Genomic DNA, 20,785 nt, shown 5'->3' on the forward strand with positions numbered 1-20,785 from the left:
GGTCTGACCATCAGGTTAAAAGAAGGATGGTTAGAGATGAGTATAGCTTTAAGAATTAACCTTGGACTGGCCCTCCTTTTGGCTCTTCAGTGTTAAAGCAAAAAAAAAAAACCCTGCTCTGCAGTTGTGCACTATTTAATATGGCACCACCTTATCCCCAGGTAGTGGTAATTGCTGTACAACACATCTGCCTTCAAGGATTTATTTTCAAGACATTGAAACATCCTGGCCTACTGAAATGGATAGGGGGTTTCCCTTTGATTTTAAGTTAATGTTAGCTGGTTAGTGACTTGCTGGTGTTGTTCAGGATCCTTGTGTATGTGGTGATCCTGTGAGAGTAAATTAGATGTTTTGACTCTCCTGAGCTGTGATTGTTACTGCAAGTTTCACTTTGCAGAGTTTTAAATCCATGTCAGTTAAACAGGCTTGTTTGTGGAGGAAGTAACTGTTTACTCCTTCTAGAAGGAATAAATTGCAGAAAAAGGTGTTGAAGGTGTTGCTGTAAAATATCTGATCCAGTCTTTATTGGAAAGTGAGAGTATTGAGCTGCTGATCTCTTGGCCTTCCAGGTCCGTCTTGTTATGAAGGCTTATTCCTTCATCCGGGAGAATGTACCCAGAGTCCTGTCCTCTGTGAAGGACAAGTCCAGTGAGTAACTTGCCCTACTTCATTTTACAGCAAGGCATAGCCAGCTCTAATTTCCCCTGCATTACTTTTAAGCTGCCCTCATGAGCTGGAGAGGTGGGATTTGAATAGGTGACTTGGGATGGGGAGGTCAAAGGGCTCTGCATCATAATTTCAGCCTGAACCTTTTCATTTGGTGTTATGCTATGAACGTGGCTGTTCAGGTCTAAGTCTGGATCTGAAGTCTTTGTTCTATAGACTCCCTATTTCTGCTTTTAGGAGCAAAAAGTATTCGGAGGTTGCCAGCCCACCTCCAGCTTAGTGTTCCAGTTGAAATGACAACAGCTGTAGAATAGAAACTCTTTAAGCAAGACATGCTAGAGCTGAACTGAACCCATGTGTTGATACAGTCCTTACAGCTTCATCTTCCCTAAGAGGAAAGGAAATGTGATACCAAGGTGTTAGCAGCTAGTTAGTTAGTTACCCTCACTTGTTAACTGGGCTTCATGGTGGGGAGACTCCATCTCAAAGGTCTACTTGTTTTATTCTCTGTAAATCCCATCCCTTTAGTTCCAGACTGAGGTTTCTGAGGTGATAAGGGTTCTGTGTTGTGAAAGGGTACTGGGGAGACTGAACTGTCATTAGGCAAAAAGATTGCCAAGTGTTCTTTTTGGTTTTTATTTCCCCCTCTTCCCAGGCACAGTACCTATTCCCAGAATCTCTCAGTACCTGTACTTCCTCTTTGCTCCCACCCTCATCTACAGAGACAACTATCCCAGGTAATGTGAGCAACAACAGAACATGAAAGCAGTCTGAAAACTGAAGCCACCATTAAGCATCCCTGGGTGTGATCAATTAATGAGTGAGAGCTTTCATAAAGATGTGGTTAAACCAGTAACCTGGCAAGGGCAGGGCTTGCTCTTGGAAACTTACTCTGATGCTCATAGTATTTTGACTTTACACTTCTGCTTTTATAAACGCACTTGAAGTGAAGCAAATAAAGAACTTGCTACAGATTATCTAGTGATGGACGGTTCCTGCCAACAGGCTTGTGTGTTTTATGTGGTGATCATAAGCAGCCCTGTCTCGAGTTTGAGGGGAGAGGTTGAAGCCTTTAAAAGTGGGAACTCCCAAACTTTTCTGCACATTGCTGGATTGCACTTTGGCAGTGTGAGGTCAACAGTCCTTTACGTGCCTGTTGGGCAGATCCCCCCCTCCTATGTAACTGTGCAGTGCTGCCCTCCAGATACCTTTCCATTTATGGAATTGCTGTAATTGAAAGCAAGGAACCAGCAGTTTGGGCAGACATCCCCTTAGATGTCAGGAGATGGAGATTTCTGGAATTCAAAACCTGGGTTTTTTCAGAGAATAGGACAGTAAAATCAGTAATTAAAGGGGAGGGGTTTGCTGCTTTGAGGTCCTACTTAGCCATGGTATCATGTGTTCTTTTCCCTAGGAATCCCACGATAAGATGGGGCTACGTAGCCACCAAGTTTGCACAGGTGAGTAGTGCAGCTTTCTGCAGAGTGCACTTTTGGAGATTATGTGAGCTGTGTGGCTCAACAGCTCTCCCTTTGGCATTAAATCTCTCTTTACTTGGTGTGGGCTTACCAGAAAAGAATACCTTTTAGTGACTAAAAACGAAACTGTGATCTTGGTGCACTAGTGGTTGTGTCAAAGAAAGAAAAGAAATTAAAAGTCTTTACCTAAACAAACCTTTAGACTCCATTCCAGATAAAAAAACTGTGTGTGTGTGTGTGTGTAGAGCAATACCCATGCACTGGCCTTCTTTCTTTACCCTGATTGTAGTGCACTGGCACAGCTGCCTCCCTGCAGATACTCAGAGCAATTTGTGAAATAATGAGGCCTGGAGTCCAAACCTCCAGTGCTTATTTGAGCTTAAGGTTGACTGGTTCTTCACATTTGTGGCCATGAGCTTCAAAAGCTTCTTGTGGATGTGTTTCCAAGCAATGGATTTGTGTGACTGAAACCTTTCCTGTCACACAATGTGTTTTTGGTTTAAAATGCAAAACAATGTAGAGGCAAAAAAAAAAGGGGCAGCACAAACAGGCCTTTGGTTGCTTTACTCTTGAACTAAAGAGGGTGACAGAGCACACACCTGCCTTCCAGCAGAGCAGTTAAACACTGACTTGCATTTTGACCTCAGCGTCCAGAACATGGGTTCATGAGCCAGAGAAAGCCTGAAGTGGTTTGGCCTGTAATATCCTTTGGGATGAAAGAAAAGTAAGATTTAATATGACATTTAAGTACACTAAGTATTTTTCAATTATTTCTGCCTTTGTCTTGGACCTAGATCACAGGCTACTTCCCTCACTCTGGCATTGGCACATGTCTTTTGTGTCATAGCTTGTGAGTTGATAGGACTGGGAGGAACTGACAGCTGCTGGATTAGAAAAGACAAGTTGATTTTGCTGCTGGCTGTCAGTGAGCTACTGGGGTTGCTGTGGCTTACTTTGTGCCTGGATCCTTAGGGAGATTTATTGGCAGCAATGTAAAATAAATTATTTTGGCTTGTGTTGGCAGCTGCTGTTCTCTCCTGGAGCTGGCAAGTGGTAATGTGTTAATTGTGTATTTCTCTTATGAAGTCAGACTTCTGGGTATTTTTGTTCCAGGTGCTTGGTTCACTTTTCTATGCCTACTACATCTTTGTGAGACTCTGCATTCCTCAGTTTCACAACAGTAGCCAAGAAACCTTCAATCTTCGAGGGCTGGTCCTGTGCATCTTCAACTCCATTCTGCCAGGTAAGGCCTGAATCCATGAGTGACTGTTGCCTTTGTGGGAGAGGTGGGGGGGAGAAGTACTTCATATGAGATGTATTCATGGCAAGCAGAGATCAGCAAATGAGGTCTTGTGGACAGATTTCAGCCTTACAGTGTTAAACTTCAGAATCAGCAGCACAAAATAAAAGCTGGGCTTTGAATTTAACTGTCTTCAAAGTTGTAGGCTCTGTGGCAGCCTTGCTGTTGCTCTCTGGGTTAAACATGGGCTGGTGTGGTGAGAAACTGGAACACTTTTATGCTACCTGTGCAGAGCAGTAAATCTCATCTGTGCCAGTGCCTGTAAGAACAGCCTTGACTGTGTTACGTGCTCTTGCTTGTTGCTAAGAGAAAACACTACAAAACCAGTCTGCATCTCCCTTGTTTCCAGGTGTACTGATTCTTTTCCTGGTGTTCTTTGCATTCCTGCACTGTTGGCTCAACGCATTTGCCGAGATGCTGCGCTTTGCAGACAGGATGTTCTACAAGGTAAGAACCAGCAGCTGTAGCTTATAAAGCTTCTAAAAAGCATTGTCCTGATGAAAATGAAAGAGGAGGAAACTGAGGATTGTTTTACCAAACAAAACATCCATGGGATTTTGCTTTTGTGCTGTTAAAACTCAAGTTTGTTGCTGTGCTGTAGAAGAGATTTGATTTCTGCTTGGCAATCTGAATTGCTTTAAGGTGCTACACCCTGTGCACGAACAGAACCAGCCACTAGACCTACCCAGTAGCTCCACTAGCACTGTTTTTGTTCTTTTATCACATCAGCCACCTGCAGTTTTGGATAAAACCTAACTTGGTATATTAAAGTAGAATGTTGAAAGTGCGATGGAAAGTGTTATTTTTCATAGCCAAATTGATATGTTAGCTTGGTATTATTCTGTTCAGTATTTTTCAATTTGATATCCTAGAAAAGCCCTGTAGAATGGTTTATACTTAATTAGATTTATAGTTTTTCAACTGTGCTTTCAGGACTGGTGGAATTCCACATCCTATGCAAACTACTACCGAACCTGGAACGTGGTAGTACATGACTGGCTCTATTACTATGCCTACAGGGACTTCCTTTGGGTGAGTAACAAGCAGATGTATTCTTTTGTTAATTAAACACTTAACTACTGGGCAAAACAGTACCTTTGTCAAGGTGCAGCATCCCTGTCCATTTAGAAGCACGAAAATGTCTCACCTCAGCTGTTGTGGGTATCCACTGTGCTTTTTAGAGAGATCCATTGCTCATTTCTAAGTCCTTAATGTGTGCAAAATGTGGGTCTGAGATGTAGGAATGCAGGGATTGATTCAGAACTAGAACTCACATTACACTGTTTTGATGAGCTATATTTCCTGAGTGGGCTCAACCAGAGAACCTATGCAGGAGAGCAGAAAAGTGCCTGAAGAAAACCACCTAAACCCCAAGGTGCTCTGTAAAGTGCTCAGCATTTCATGTGTGCCTCTTGGCTGGAGGAGGCCCTTCTTAGCTCAGGAAAAAAGAATAAATGTTGCAACAAACAAACATAACCCACATCAGAGTAGCTCCTAATACTTGGTATTCTCCTCTCTTCCAGTTTTTTGGTAAGAAGTTCAGAGCAGCAGCTATGCTATCTGTCTTCACTGTATCAGCTGTTGTGCACGAGTATGTCCTGAGCATCTGCTTTGGGTTCTTCTATCCAGTTCTCTTTTGCCTGTTTACATGCTTTGGAGGTAAGTGCCAAGGAAGAGAGTATGAGAGTGGGCTGTGGGTGGTTTGGTTTTGGTTTCTTTAAAGCATATTTTGCCCTTCTGATAATGATCCAGTTGTTCTTTAGGCACTAACACACAGGACTGTTTCTTGTCCCAGTGTGTCCAACTTTTGTGACCTTCAGCTCAGTAGTTATATATCTACATACACACAGAGGATTTTGAAGCTTTGGACTTAAATGAACAAGGTATAAGTGAAGAGGAAGAGAACCCTGTATGATATACTGCTGGTCCTGTGGGACTGCACATAGTTTAATAGCACTGCTTCCTCTTTGCCAAGCTGCAGCTGAATTGCTGTGTGTCAGCAGGTTGTAGGTGTTCCTCTCCAAAGTTATAGTGTAGCTGAATTGCTGTGTGTCAGCAGGTTGTAGGTCTCCCTCTCCACAGTCATAGTGTAAGACAGGTATTACTCTGCTACTACATTGAGGAAGAGCCTATTTAGAAGTTGGAGCTCTGGCATTTCATTTTGGGTTTTGAGGTAGAGGGCTCTAATAATCTCTAGGCCACCTCTGCCATGTCTTGTCACCCATGTAGCACAGATATTGACCCCTAGAGGCACAAGCTGGGCCACCTTGTTGGCAAACAATAGTAGTTGCTCTGTTACCAAGCACAATCAGATTTTCTTGCACTATACTGACCTCATGGAGTGGCCTTGTTGCTCCAGAGGTGACGTAAGAAGATGAAGGGAGGGGAAGATCCAGCGAAATCAGTTGATCTTTGGTTCTTGAGTTTGCCTCTGAACAAGGCTTCTGGTTTCACCTCTTTCCAGTGGTCTTCAACTTCACCCTCAATGACCGTCGGAAAGGGCCCATCTGGAATGTGATCATGTGGACTTCCCTCTTCCTGGGCCAAGGTGTCATCATCTGCCTCTACAGCCAGGAGTGGTATGCACGCCAGTACTGCCCTACGGAAAACGTGAGTGACACACCTTCCCTGTGGGATAACCGAGGGGCTGGCCCTGTCTTGCTGTGGGGACATGGCAGAAGTTACATGGCACGAGGCTTTTCAGCAGTGAGCTGCATCAGTTCTGTAGGACCTGCTCAGCCTACAGGCTCCCTAACAGAAGTGCTTTCAGTAGTACTCTCTCTATGCTGGTAGTATTTCACTGCTTGAAATGGAGGGTGGTTTTCCCACATTTCTGTGGATATAAACCACTATGCTAAACCTCATTTAGGCTGTGGGGATAGAGGTCAGGAGAAACTTTCATGGGAGGCCCACAAAAACTGTGGCTGTTGTCCCTCTCCCAGGCTGGAGTGGGTGGCAGTGAGAAATGGTTGCCTGTAAATGGTCAGTTTAGAGTTTTGTTGGGGTGTTTTCTCTGACTTATAACTCCTTTCCTTGGGTACCAGACTCTGTTTTACATAAAACTTTCTGCTGTACTAGCTGATTTCAGTTTTAACTGAAGGTATCCTCAAGCAACTCCTATTTTAAGTTTGATTCTCCTCAGTTAAGAGTTTGCCATTGTAGATGACTTGGCTTCTTGATACAACATGCTGCTGGGCATGCATTTATCTGATGCATGGGGACTTGTGGCTGTAGCTGCACTTCCAGGCACTGTTTAGTGAGGGTTAGAACAGGGTTGCAGGGTGCAGACATGTGGTTTGATCTTTCCTGCTAGGGAGGTTTGACTTCAGGGGCTCACACCACAGCTGGTGCTGTGGGCCTGTGACTAACTCACTGCTTCTCCATGTTTTGCAGCCCACGTTCCTGGACTATTTAAAGCCACGCTCGTGGTCGTGTCATACGAAGATGTGAAAATGGTGTCCTCTGGCCATGTCGTCACTGAAAAACAGAGTTGTCCTCCAAGTATTTGGACCAGTGATCTAACTCACTACAGACTTTTTCTAAGGGAAGTTGTGCCTCCTGATTATTGGGGAGAAACTGTAATTTTTTTTAAACGTTGCTGGAGCAAACCAGTTGACCTGGGTTGCAACAGACTTCATAGGCAGCATCTATTGCGTGCTGTCCCACTTTGAGCCGTTTCCATGCCAGTAAAACATTGAGCTGAAGGTGGAGTCTACTGGAATCCTACTCATCCAGGGGTCCCCCCAAGTTGCTGCTTTTCTGGACAAGAGGCAAGCTAGTCAGATTTGCTGGTAGCTCATTGTTGGCATCCGTCCATCTTCCTTAGCCATCCCTCTGCAGGTTTTTTTTCTCCCTTTTGGTAACGGGGTGTCTACAAACCTTCTGTTCTTTGTGATCCTGCCTGCCACTGTGACAAGTGGCAGAGCAACAGCGTGTTTGCCTTCTTGCTCTGAAGATAGCCAAAGTATTCCTGGCTGGCTTTGAACTGGGTTCCATGTGTGTTGGCTGCCAACAGATATAAAATGGGCAGAGGGAGAGGGGACTGTCAGTGTGCTTCTGGCTGCGTTGCAGAGTCAGGTTTGGAAGCAGGGCATGGTGTGGGCAGTCTTTATATGACTTTTTACACTGAAAATTTGTGTTTTATCTGTATTCATTTAGTTCCCAACTGTCTTACAGCATTTTTGTTCTCTGAAGGCCCTTGTGACTTGAGGAATAGTTTTTCTTCTTGCTCTTCCTTTCTCCTGCTCTAGATAATCAATTCTTTCAACATGAGTAACTTGTAAAAGAGCTTTTACTTTAATTTGGCAGGTGCTTTAAGGTATATATATGGTTGTTAAGGGGTTCTTTACTAAGAAAGACTTGAAATACTACAAGCCAACTGTAAGAAAATGGGATCAACATTACAGGTACATGGCCCACTCTCATTTGGCCATGTGCAGCTCAGCACCTTGGTGCCACTTGCCCACATGTGTTGCAGCTGCTTCTAATGCTGCTGGGGAATGAAGATCAACTGGTGGAGGAACCTTGACTTTGGTGAAGAGGGTCACCTGCTAGAGATACCTTAACTTTGGTGACAAAGATTTCAGAATTATTCAGATGTTCTTTGTTGGCACTTTTTGGTGACAGTGTTTCCGTACTGACCTACAGCTCTGGGTGTTTGACACCAGCAGTATTGGGACAGCTGATGGACTTGTCTCCCAAACCACTTCAGACGCTCTTTTGGGCTTCTGTTTTTGCTAACCTGAGTCAGAAGTAATTTCATGGGAGAAATTAAACTCTTCCAGGTGTTCAGTCTTCAGTAAGGAGTCCTGCTCTTGAGAAAGGACGTTGTCAGGGCAAATTTGCCAAATACAGTGTTTGCGTGTGTGGCTCTCCTCTGACAATAACTCCTGCTAGAAATTGCTCACTGAAACAGTTGAGGTAATTTCAGAGGAAGAGGGTCACGTATATACTCAAATTTGGTAGTATTAGTTTATAAAATCCTGAGAATTAAATGGATTACTTTATCCTCATTCAGCTTGAGTAATCCTATATCTTTCACCATACCTTTTGTGGGAGGAAAGAACAGAAGTTCTGGAACAACTAAGCTTCCTTATTGAAAAAGACAAAACCCCCACCCTTTGGCTAAGCAGCTTTGTCACCTCCTTGGCATAGGATGAAACTCTGTCCCGTTCTTTTTCATTTGGTGCTCAAAACACAGATTTAACTGCACTCAAGGGGGGTGTGATGGATTAGGGACTTGGCTTGTTGTCTTCTTGCCTGTGTCAGGTCTTGGTACTGTCTCAGTGTTCTCAAAAGGAGACCAAACCCTGGTGGTGGCTCACTTTGTGCCCAATTTTGGTGTTGCCCTCACAGCTGGCACTGTCAAATGCCCAAAAGGAACATCAGCATTTACTGTGTCAGCATCTTCACTGTTTGAAGCCTCGGGGCTTGAGCATCTGGCAAGCAAAAGGCAACCAGAAAGGGATGCTCAGCTGTTGGCACTAGTCTTAGTTTTTGACAAGTTGAGGTTTTTAGCCTTGTAGATCAAGGTATCTGGCAACTGTGCTGTCAGGGCATTAACAATTTGGATTACTTTCAATTCTGTGGGGTTTTTTTAATTGCTTCTGAATGTGGGCTTATTTTCATTTTTCTTAAGAGTGCTGGAGGGGAAATACTAAGTCTTTTGCACGTTGCTCATTTATTTAGTGTCAAGTATACCATGCTGGAGTTTTCTTAGGCTGTGAGTGCCAGACCTAGCAGTCCAGTGTTCTGGTCAATAAGGAGGATGCGAAGGTTCCCACCTGCCCTTTACAAGTACTTAATGTAATATATACTGTTTCCTGTGGTTCTTTCCAACACAAGGACTGTGCAACTTGCTTCCATGGTAACTCCCTCACTTATGAGGTGGGAAGCCTCCAGCATTGGAATGGCAGCCAGTACAGCTGCAGCTCCTTGCTCAGTAACCTCACGAAAATCAGTATTAATACAGCAAATGCAGCCTGGTTTTCATGCAGAAAACAATTTGTTCTTGGGAAGACCAAACCTCTGTGGAGCACTTATGCCTAGTAGGTCCTTTCTGTCGGGGTGTTTGGCTTCCAGCCTCCAGGGTTGAAGCAGTCCTGCATCTGAACTGTGAGCTGTGAGCTCTCCCGTGGCAACCGTCTGAGTACAGCGTGTGCTGTGTGCCATGGTGTGAGCTGGGGCAAATCCCAGTGGATTTTTTCAGGATGGAATGGCATGGATTGCTTGAACCTGATGAAGGGAAACTGAACTGTTGGAGCTTCTGCTGCCAAACACAGAAGGGCTGGAAGGACAGCAGATTCAAGGAGTCCATGGGCTCTGTGGCATCAGGATGATGAGCTGGCTCCCTGTGGTACCTCTGAGCCAGCCCTGGCTCATCCCTTCTCCTGGTGCCTCCAGCCATGGTGCCCCTTCCCTGGTGGTGGCAGAGGACAGCCTAGCCTTGGCCCTGGCCCCAGCCATTCCATGATACACCCTGTACTGTGTTCTGTCACGCACAAGAGCTGTTTATAATCTACTGTATTACAGCAGTTAAAATATATTTTGCTATTAGGGGAGGAAAAAAAATTGCCTTGGCCTATTTTTTCTCTGAGGGTCCTGGTTTGGGGGGAGGAGTTACAGGAGGGCACAGGGGATGGTGATGGGGGTGAAGTAAGATGTGGGTTTGCTCTCCTGGGAAGGTGGCTGCTGTGGGGAGACATTGGGAAGTGCCTTGTGGAGGAAAGGAGGGAGGGAAGCCTGAAGCTGCCCATGCCCAGAGCTCCAGGGAGTCCCTGGCACAGCCACCTCCTGGATGGGGCTGCAAGTGTCCTCTCGCTTTCCAAGGGCAGGGATGGGATAGGGATGGAGCCAGTCATGCTGTGGCAGACTCAAGCCTGGAGGTACCAGGCAGGATCATAGGATAGTAGTGGGGAGGAGACCTCCTTGGCTGGGTGCAGGGGGAGGAACTTTTACACAAGCCCTTCTTCACGTCCTGGAAAGCAGCAGGAAACATCCAAGGGAAATACCAGGTAAGAAGGGTAGTTGGGGGTTCCTGTAAATACCAGGTGAGCAGGGTAGTTGGGGGTTCCTAAGCTGCCTATCAGCCATCACATCCCTGTGAGGGGAAAGGACATCCTTGGAGTGTGGGAGAGGAGCACGGAAGAGGAGTCAATAGATCCTGGAACAGACCTGAGTTTCTATCCTCTCCCAGTTCAATGCACATTAAATTGGAGCAGCTGCCAAACGTATATCATGTGGGTGACTTCTGCCTTTATTTTGGGCCTGAAAAGGATTTGTGTGCCAAGGACTTAATGTGATTATTTTTCCAGCTGTGTACCACATGCTCTTAAGTCTTGTCTGTCCTTAAACTGTAACAGCTACAGAACAAGGCCATCAATCTTCCTGTTCTTTCTGGTGGGAATATCAAGTACTGCCAGAGAGCTGTCAGAGGGAAAACAAAACTTCTGTCGCAACTTTTTTGCGAATTTTTGTATTTCCAAGAAGCCATTTACACAGCAAGACAAGGAACTACCTGCCAAGGTTATTCCTAGATTATACCTACACCCACAAAGATGTATCTGAAGAAAGGTAATTAACCTAATTAGAACCCACAGTACAAGGATACAGCTGATAAGGAGGTCGAAAAGTCTTAATACCATTTGTAAAGAATTGCATGTTTTTGCAAGGCTGGTGAGGGAGAAGGGCTTCAAAAGAGAATTCATAGGGATTGTGAGACTAATGGAAATATCGTATTTATTGTTTTCATTAATAAGATACCTTCAATAATAAAAAGTGATAAGATTATTAATTGGTGACAAATATAATAAAATCTCTGCCCCAGTCCAGATTTATGAAAGCAACAGTTGTGCTTAATGCAGTTTGTAGGTGGAAACCAAGCACCCTTTTGGAGGATGTAGCAAAGCATTGGAGGCTTCTTCCAAAAGGATGCACCAAGTGTCAGGTGTAAGGGGGGTTTTCCCAATAAATAATAATAGCAAAAAAAAAAACCCCAACAACCCATCTTAGCCCTGTGGGGTAAGTACAAATACGGGTTTAATTCTGTTACTAGATTATTCATTACTGCAAATTTCCTTGGCTAAGTATTAAAAGGAAATAAACACCATGCCCACAAATGGAATGCCTGTTCCTGGACCAAAAGCCCATGGAAGGAAGCTGAGAGGGGCCTTGTGGGCACACTCAGTTGGTGAGGACTGGTCAGGTAGGCCGGGCTGGAGGCTGTGGGGTTCTACATCCAACTCTCCAGCTTCCCTCTAACAGCAGGATGCTTCCCTGCATTACCTTTTGCAATTATTTAGGCAAATGCTGGTGTTGTAGGGTATTCCCAACTCTGCAGAAAGCTGATTGTGGCAATCCACAAGAAGGGAAATGGCTTTACAGAGACAAACTGAAGTTCTTTACAGCATCCCTTGGTGTTTCTGCACCTGACAGCTTAGTACAGTCGTGTGGCTTGTGCTTTGTCTCCTGCAGCTGGAAGGTGACTTGTCCTAGGCTTCACTGAAGATCTAACAACCACTAAGTGTGGGATTAGCTGCCTGTGCTCTGGGGTAAGGGAGCAGGCATCTTGTCACAGGTTTTCTCAGCCCCATACTTGTATCATTGGTTTCACTTTCTCTTTCACCAGCAGAATAACTGCTCTTGGAATGGTTCTCTCCCTGCTGCTCTCCAGAGATCCCCAAGCTGAGGGATACCTCAAGGGTGCTTGACCTTCAGGCCTGTTCTTCCTCCCTGGAGTGTAGTTTTGTTCCAGAGGAGGTTTCCAAAGCCTGACCTGTTCCAGTGCTTCTCTCTCCAGCCCAGAGCACTTACAAATCACCAGAGCCCCAGGAGGCTTCAGGGTGAGTATGTTTCCATCTCCTGCCTTTTTCTGTGCAGAATTGCTTTTTCTCTGGGGGTGCATGTGTGTTCTGTGCACAAAAAAAAATTTTGCTGACCACATAGGATAAATTTATCCTACGTTGCATCACTTTCCTGACCACACCATTTGACACAGACCCAAAGTACTGCCTTCTGGTGCCCTGGTGCTGCCATGAAGCCTTTGCTGGGGCTGTTTTGTCCACACTGGTTTCTTCAGCCCCAAGAAATAACAACAGGGAGCTTGTTTAGATAGTCACTCGGCCCTGTCCCACTCCTGGGCATGTTTCTTGCTCAGTAGTGAGAGCCATGTGTGTGCCTTGTGTGCAGGGCTGCCTGCAAAGATCGGCTTTGGCATTATCCTAATTGTTGGAGCAAGTTCAGACACCTGACACCACCCTGTCAGTTTGTTGAGTGCTGGAAGATAGGCAAAGAAGGGATAAGGAGCCCAGGAAAGACAGAACTGGGAACACAGAGCTAGATCTCTTCTGTGGTCTTATCTTACGGCGTGTGGCTGTGTTGCCTGACGTGGCTGGATGAATGGACCAGCTGGACTGTTGGAGTGTGGGCAGAGAGATTTGAGGGAAAAGATGTTTTGGGATTAATAAAAGAGTTGCTAAATGAGTGCTTCTTAGAAACGTCCTTCCAAAGGATGCCACACTGGCAGGGCTGCTCTGTGATCCATGATTAAGAAAAGAAGCTTCTCCTGGTTTTAATGGACTTAGCAGGGAGTAGGTTTACACTTCTTTGTATATAAACGTTGCTTAACAGCACTAGGAAGGGAGGAATGTTTTGTTCTTTGTCAGGTGTCAGATATTTAGGCAATACGGTATTGGCAGGAGACGTGAAAAATGGTCTTTGGCCAGCAACAAGCAATGTGAGATTAATCTGCCTAAAAAACATGATCTCATCCATCTTTTTTGTCCCAGAGGAGGGAGCCCTGGCTGTAAGCCAGGCCTCAGGCTGAGCAGGACAGACCCATGCAGGGCTTAGGCCAGAGTAAGGGAACAGTGGATTACTGTGGGGTGGTGGAAGAACAAGCTCCTCTCCTCCATTCAGAGGTGTCTCTTACCTGTGTGACACTGTGACTGACCAAGAAGCTGAGGGTTTTCTTCCTCAGATTTCTCCCTTAGAGTTTCAACCTTTTCTGGTTGGCAGAAGCTCTTTTTCTGAGGGTCACTGGGATCAGAGAGGGAGCTGTGGTACAGTCCCACCTGCTCTTGAGTGCCATCATTCCAGTGTTTCTCTGGATGTTTCACTAGCTGGGAGAAGGGAGGTCCTCAGACACTGTGTTCTGGTGTTACCCTGATCCTAAAACTCATCAGCTCCCCTGGCACAGCTCAGGGTTGGCTGTTTCCATCTGCTTTCAGATGCAGATTGTTTGTGTTATACTCTGAATCATGTAGAAGGAAAGGTAAAAGCAGTGTGAAAAGCTGCTATATGAGCTTCCCTCTCCTGGCTGCCAAACCTGTGTCCTTTCTGGGAGGGAACCAAGAGTATCTGCACATCTTCCATGTTTTTACGAGAGTGTGTAATGATAGGACAAGGAGAAATGGCTTCAAACTGAAAGAGAGTAGGTTTAGATTTGATATTCGGAAGAAATTCTGCCCTGGGAGGGTGGTGAGGCCCTGGCACAGGTTGCCCAGAGAAGCTGTGGCAACTGGAAGTGTTCAAGGCCAGGTTGGATGAGGCTCTGAGCAACCTGGTCCAGTGGAAGATATCCCTGCCCATTGCAGGGGTTTGGAACAAGATAATCTTTAAGGTCCCTTTCAACCCAAACCATGATTCTATGAAGATTAGAAAACTGAACAAAATCAATGCATTAAGCCTAAAGTAAGGAGATAATTTCTTAGGATCAGGCAGGATTCAGACTTGGCCAGCTGTCCAACAGATTCTTTGAAGTAAAGTAGTTCTTCTGTAACATGTTTGTCAACCAACCAATGTGCCATCATTTCCTATTTCCCCACAATTTTCCCTCTTTACTCCATGTACCCTTTTCTCTACCTCAAACTTTTTTTTGCCAGTTTCCCCTTACTTTTTTTGTGTCTTTCCTCTCTCTCCACATTTCTTCTCCATAAAATCAAAACATATCCAGGCTGGGGTAATTTTGGCCTCTTAGGGGTGAAGCTGCAGTGTCTCTTGGTAGCATACAACCAACACAGAGTCAAGCACTCAGTTCCAGCATCCTCAGGGAGGGTGAGCCACCCTAGTCCTGTCTCAAAGGGTTTGTAAGGACTGTGCAGATCCCTGATACACACATATCCCAAAATAGCTAGGGAAAGGGGAGAATTCCTCTGAGTTGGATCAAAGCAATCACAGCAGTCCCTTTTCCCACCCTCTTGCCCAATGCCTGCAGGACATGGGAGACCTGGCTGATCTGCAGGAAGAAACTGAACAGTTCAGGGAGAGGTTGGGTCATGTTGGAGCAGAATCAGTGTTGGCTCCAGCCAGGAAAAACTGCAAACTGTTTGCAGCAGCCTCAACAAGTGGCTTCAGTACTTTCACAGCAGTGATTGGTGAGTGCCCCAGAGGGACCAGGGGGAGCAGCCACTCTCTCAGCTTGTTGGACCAGCAAAAGCTTGCACTGACTCTCAGGTGCAGTGAGATTTGGTACAATCTGCAAGTTGCATGTCCCTCACAGCTCTGCTCTTCTGCTTGACACGTTTATTTTGATACTCAGGTCCCTCACAGTAACTCCAAAGCAGTGCCGTGGGTTTGTATTGAGGTTCAGTGCAGCGAGGATCGTGCCACCCTGCTGCAAACCAGAGTGTCTTTTTTGCAGCTGTCATGGCTGTAACAGAATCCCTGCATTTATTTTGGTTCATTTTAACTGGAATGTGCAGGCATTGGTGCTCCAAAAGAGCATTCAATTCCCTCCTGTACAGATATGAGACTGAGACACATAAGGTTTCAAACTCAGTCTTTTTCTGTGTTCAGGTGATTATATTTTGCAAGACTTTTGTTAGTTCACTGTGATATGTTAAATAAAACAAAGCATACATGCAAGCACAAAATGCAGGAATATACACAGTGTGTGCAGTAACAAAATACATCAACCACAGGTTTCAATCATAGAGTTAATAATGTCTGAATTTTCAATATGTGCTTGAATTTGATTTTCATCTTTGCTGGAAGTAATATATTTTCTCAACTGACAGCCAATGTTTGTGTTGTGTTGAGTGAGAGAACAAAAATCCCTGGATGAGTAAGACCTTGTAGTTTTCACTTCTCTTTCAAGTTACAATTTGTATTGCAAACTTGGTACATTTAGACTATATATCAATATATATTTGGGTTTACCTTGGCTACTAAAGGAGTTTTTCCTCAGCTCTTATCCCTTCTTTCCCTCTGTTTTAGCTCCTCCCTGATGATGAAAAGGTACTGGACGAAATCCTACAGGACATCAAGGAGTTGATATATGTAAGGCTTGGGTGGGTTGGACCTATCATCAAGTCGTATCTGCTCAGGAAATTACTGTGTTAGCTGAGCCCCAGTGAGCATCTAAGTCCATCACAAGTGTGAACAAAACCACAGCAGCTCAAATCTTTTGTGCTGAAGCTCAAGTCTACAGATGAGAAGTTATGACTGACCAGTGCCATAGTTCAGTGCATTAACCTCAGTAAAATACTTGAGCACTATCTGACCAACAGCTCTGGTGACTGATAAATTATATTAATCCACAGAAATGCTCAGAATTGACACCAGTAAGTTTTCAGTTTATTTGCTAGCTACTCACTGTGACATATTTATGCACATGGACTCCTCACACTTCTCTTACCTGATTTCCATCAACTTTCCATCGCAGCCAAAGGATGGTCCGACTTTTGGGGGCATGTCAGGCTTGCTGCTCTTCTTTTAGAGACTGAAAGCAGATCCAGAACTGTAGGGAGGCATTGCCTCCACAGCAGCCTTCCCTGGAAGAAATAAACCAAAGGGCACGTGAGCTCGTGGGATTCCAACACCGGGATAAGTGGAGGAATGGTAAGGGAATGGAATGGACTGAACTTTGCAGTTCAGTCTTTCTGTCAGGAAAGCAGCAGGTAATAAAGGACTGATCGACATAATCTGTGCTGGCCTCTTCTAAAGCTGCAGTCTGACCCCTAGGTATGTGCTGGGAATCAAGAGCATTCAAGGGACAAACTCCAAGAAACTTGACTTGCAGTCACAGGTGAAAAGAGTATCTGACATTTTAAATGTGATACAGTGCAAAGAACACGCAGTGCAGATATGACACAGGGAAGTCATATGTTATGTTCAGAGGGAGAGTGGGCGGCTTGTGATCATGTGGATAATTTATGGAAAAGAAAATAAAAGTAAAAGGAAAGGGCAGATGTTTAAAACGTAAAATAAAACATCACTTTGAAGATCATTAACCAGATAACGCTGTCTTGGAGGGTAATACTTTTTTTTATATCTTATCACTTATGCCAACTTATCTTCATCCAGACATTGAATTATCCTGATAATAAAGAATGTAAATAAATGCTTTCTTTGCTGATATAAACTTATCTCCCATGTAAGATAACAAACAATGTTGAGTAATTTGGAACTAACCTTCTCAACCTTTACCCCTGCAAGACCTTGACTCATTCCTGATTTCAGAATTATTTCATCTCTGTTTTTTTAATAATTTTATTTCCTTCTTGCAGACTAAAACCAAACTGAACATGGGCTGTCAGGAACTGCTACTCATGTTTGCTAAGCTGCTTCTCATGTTGTCATCTTATTCTTTCACTCAGGGTTATCCTGTTCTTTCCCCTACATTATCTTATCCATGCTGTATGAGTATTTCTCATTATAAATAAAGAAGAAATGGGGTCAGAATTGCCCAGACACCAGCACAGCAAAAAGTTAACAGCAGATGGTCATGGTCTGAGCACAGGGCTGAGCAGCACAGGGTGGATATCTTATCCAAAATTGCTTCAGCCAGTAAAGTCCAGCAAAAGAAATGTTAGCTCATTTTAATACATACTTTGGGAACTGGGCCACAGGAAAGGTGTTCTCTTGGTCCATCCATCGCAGCATGTTTTGAGTGGCTTGGATTCATTTTTGCATTGTAATGAAATGAATGGCCTTTCAGTAGAAAAAGACAAAGTATCCCTTCTCTTTACAGTGGCTCTTTGGTAAGAAACAGTGAAAATGAAAGAGATTATAAAGAAAAGGTAAGAGACAATACTGAGAACATGGTAATTTTGTCCTGTGAGGCTAGAGCACTCATTTATCTGAAGTGTTCATTATCTTCTGAGATCTAATTACCTCGTCTGAAGCAACATGTGCCAGAAATACAAAGGTTTTGATGACAAGGATGAGAGATGGAGAGAGAACAACGACATATGAGATTACTTCAGCCAGGAGGTGTAAGAAAGGACTTATAGGAAATTTATAAAGTTTGGTTTGAGGTCTTTGCTTGTATTCAGTCTTCCTTGATCACTGTATAAAGCCTTCACAGAGTACTTCCAGTGTGAGAATAAGATGTTTCTTACCGGTCTGGACATCCAGTATTGCACCTCTTCCAATCCAGAGGAGAAGTTAACTAGCTCTACTCCTCAGCCAAACAGTAGGGAAGCCAAGCCAAGCCAGCACCAAAATCACTGAAATATTAAAAAAAAAAATTGTCATCACCATCACCATCACATATTTAACATGTCAACTTTCCCACAGGATGTCACAGAGACCAGGACCTCACCAGGATTTAAATAAAGTTCAATATTTAAATAAAGTTCAACATTGGCTATCAAGAGCAAGCACTGTTACATTTCAAGCATATTCCCCAACAAACAGGGAATATCCATCAGCATGTGCCAGACAACTGAATGAACAAGTAATTTACTACCTTGTCCAGGCACATCTGTGCTTGCTGTATCACCTTCATCTTTGAAGAATGGGATTGTAACTGCAAAGCTGTTTTAAAAAGAATTATATTAAGCCTTTATGCAATGAGGGAGCCAAATATGCCAAGACAAGAAGTCAGGGCTTCAAATTAAGCCCATTTTCTTTCAGCTTGCTTTGTATTCAGTGTTTGCTAAATAGCTCCCTCTTAATTCTAAGTGTAGCCAGTTCCCATGTAGGCTGTTCATCCCTCTTGGCATCCCCCACAGAATCCAGCTTTATTTTTGTTGGCTGAAAGAATTGTAATTAAAGGTTGTATTTTCTTCCCCTGCAGGCACAGCTACGTTTTTGACAGCCTTGGTGAGAAGTATGGAAGACTGGTTATTAATGGTGCAGAAGCTGAAGTGAGGTCCTGGCATGCACAAAGCTGAGCTGCCTGCATTTTATCACCAGATTCCTTTGTGGCTGACCCAGGTGGATGCAGTGATGAGCTTTATAGGCTCCAACCAGTTGCATGAAGCTGAGAGTGATGATAAACCACATTTCCTTTAAGGACAGAGGTGTTAATTGGACCTGGGCTGGCCTTGCACAGAAAACTACACTTGTGAGAAAAGAGAAATGTCCTTTGGTGGAGTCCCTAGCACAGAAAACTGAAAGTGGGATAAACACGATCAACTGAAGCATTAAAATGATTGGTGACTGCCTTTCATCTGCTTTGATTTGGCAATATCTGTGGAAACAGTTGGTGGCTTCAATATCATTCCTGGAACATCCCCATCTCCCTCAGAACTGCCAACTGCTTTGGAAATCTTGACATTTGAAAAAACCCCAAAACGAGTGATTCATTTACAGTCAGATTTCTGGGGGTATATTCCTCTTCATGGTGCTCCATTGTTTTTGGTAAATGTCATCTAGAAATGAATCATTTGCAGAGCACGTGCATAACGTGTCTGTGTGAGATTCCTTGCAAATGCCAGGTCTGCCCACAACTACAGCCTCAGCAAAAAAGCCTGTGTCAGGTTTCCAGTATATGGTGGACTTAGATATGCTGGGTTTGTTGAGTTGGGGAGCAAAAGGTATCTTTGAGACAGGAGATCCCTGGGGCTGATGCACTAGAGGTCACTTTGCTTCCGGGTTTGGGTTTTTTTCAGGGTGGTACCTAGAGAATTCTTTCAGATGATTCAGCAGTGGGTTCTGTCCGTGAATAATGAGGTTCTTAACAAAAAAATTAAGTGCAAGTCTGCTACTGTTAGGGATAAGGGCACTCTATCTAGTATTCAGTCTTTAATTTCCTTCTGGCTGGAGTGCAGTTATGAGGAATGTTTGTTTCTCTTTCGACACTTTCCTCTTTGAGTTGAATTGTGGCTTTTGTCTGCCAGCCAAAGGAGCAGAGGAGAACTCCTAAAAATAGCTGTGATGTCTCCTGTACAGTGCATTAACACAATTTTGTTTCACTTTTAGCAAGCATTTTCTCTGGAATAACACTGATATTTCCTGTTCAGAGAGCTGTTGTGCCTGCTGGCTCTCTGTGGGTTTACTTCTTTTTCCCAGGGTTCTAGATGGTGTGGTGTGTGATTTCTGGTTTGTTGCTGAATTCTGGACATGAGAATGCACCATGTGGCTGATCAGCAGCACATGATCCTAAATAAGAACTGGGAGAAGGATGGATACATAGTAGGAAAAGATGTGTTTGTAATGAATATGGATATAAAAACGGTAAAAACAGGGCAGGGTTTCATTTCAGGCAGGTGCTGGTTCTGCTCTGTGGTAAGGTTCTGCTTCATCCAATATCTGATGGCCTTATTTTGGGTTTCCTTTCATTCTGAATGTCTTGGGCCATTTGAGAGGTACTCATGATAGTTTTCTGCAGGAGCTAAAATTTTTCAGGTCCTGTTAGTGCTTGCAGGGTGCTGTGTGAATGCAGCTGAGCTCTTCCAGGGCCTGCCAGTCCCCTGGAGTGTGGCAGCGACAGCCACACAACGTTGTGCCTCAGTGTGAGGAACACAGTGAAGGTACACCCAAGTGTCTCCATGCAGAATCACACCAAGGTTTGTGTTTGGTCTTAATTTCTTCCATGCCTAAGCAGTATGGCTTGGCCATTCTGAATTGCATTCTCTCATATTTGTTTTGCCTGTGAGCTTGCATTATCCAGGGAAAACCCACCTCATCAGCCTTGCTAATAGAATTGACTGTGCACACTGTACTTATTCTCACACAATGAAGATCAGCATCTCACCCTTTGCTAGCAAACACTGAATTTCAAAATTAATTAAATTTGCAGGGTTTACATAGATGAGCCATGAAATCCTTTGTAGATCTTTTAATAACGCCCCTCTTTGAAACCATAAACGTGTTTTGTAGAGTCAGTCAATCCCACTGGACACCTCAGCTCTCTAAATCTTTCCTTTGGGTATCCTGCCAGCAGCTCCTTAGATTTCAGGTTTTAGCATTAACTTTGCTTCTGTGTTTCAGAAAAACAGAGATCCGTACTCAGACTGCAGAGGAAAGATCTGAGGTCTTGAAGAGAAGCTGGAAGAAGCTCTGCAGAGAATCAAAGAGCTAGAGTGTGAGCTGGAGAAAGATGGGAAAGTCATCCCAGAAGCAACATACAAAGAAAGGCAAGGTCAGGAGAATCAATATTCTGAACCCTGTCACA

At 44.2% G+C, this 20,785-nt stretch overlaps 1 protein-coding gene and 1 long non-coding RNA gene across 5 annotated transcripts in view; one reads left to right on the forward strand and one right to left on the reverse strand.

The window, feature by feature from the left end:
• Positions 1-10,014, forward strand: part of SOAT1 (sterol O-acyltransferase 1) — a 28,209-nt gene extending 18,195 nt beyond the window's left edge. For both annotated transcript variants that reach the window (XM_027658413.1, XM_027658412.1), the window contains exons 8-16: positions 570-648; positions 1,322-1,403; positions 2,081-2,126; positions 3,258-3,387; positions 3,794-3,891; positions 4,378-4,476; positions 4,968-5,103; positions 5,909-6,054; positions 6,838-10,014. In XM_027658413.1, the coding sequence (XP_027514214.1) occupies positions 570-648; positions 1,322-1,403; positions 2,081-2,126; positions 3,258-3,387; positions 3,794-3,891; positions 4,378-4,476; positions 4,968-5,103; positions 5,909-6,054; positions 6,838-6,894 (873 nt within the window). In that variant the 3' untranslated portion in view covers positions 6,895-10,014. The remainder of the gene's footprint in view (positions 1-569; positions 649-1,321; positions 1,404-2,080; positions 2,127-3,257; positions 3,388-3,793; positions 3,892-4,377; positions 4,477-4,967; positions 5,104-5,908; positions 6,055-6,837) is intronic.
• The window catches only part of LOC113954289, a 37,814-nt gene that overhangs the window by 14,432 nt on the left and 2,597 nt on the right, over positions 1-20,785 (reverse strand). The window contains exons 2-4 of one of the 3 annotated variants that reach the window (XR_003530158.1): positions 17,784-17,891; positions 16,079-16,214; positions 15,601-15,693 (exon numbers count right to left, since the gene is read on the reverse strand). This is a non-coding gene — a long non-coding RNA (uncharacterized LOC113954289). Of the gene's footprint in view, positions 1-12,284; positions 12,354-15,600; positions 15,694-16,078; positions 16,215-17,783; positions 17,892-20,785 lie in introns of those variants that run through there. The other 2 variants (XR_003530157.1, XR_003530156.1) reach the window with 2 other exon arrangements.

Source organism: Corapipo altera, unplaced genomic scaffold (assembly GCF_003945725.1).
Source record: "Corapipo altera isolate COAL_440 unplaced genomic scaffold, ASM394572v1 79, whole genome shotgun sequence".
Lineage (NCBI taxonomy): Eukaryota > Metazoa > Chordata > Aves > Passeriformes > Pipridae > Corapipo > Corapipo altera.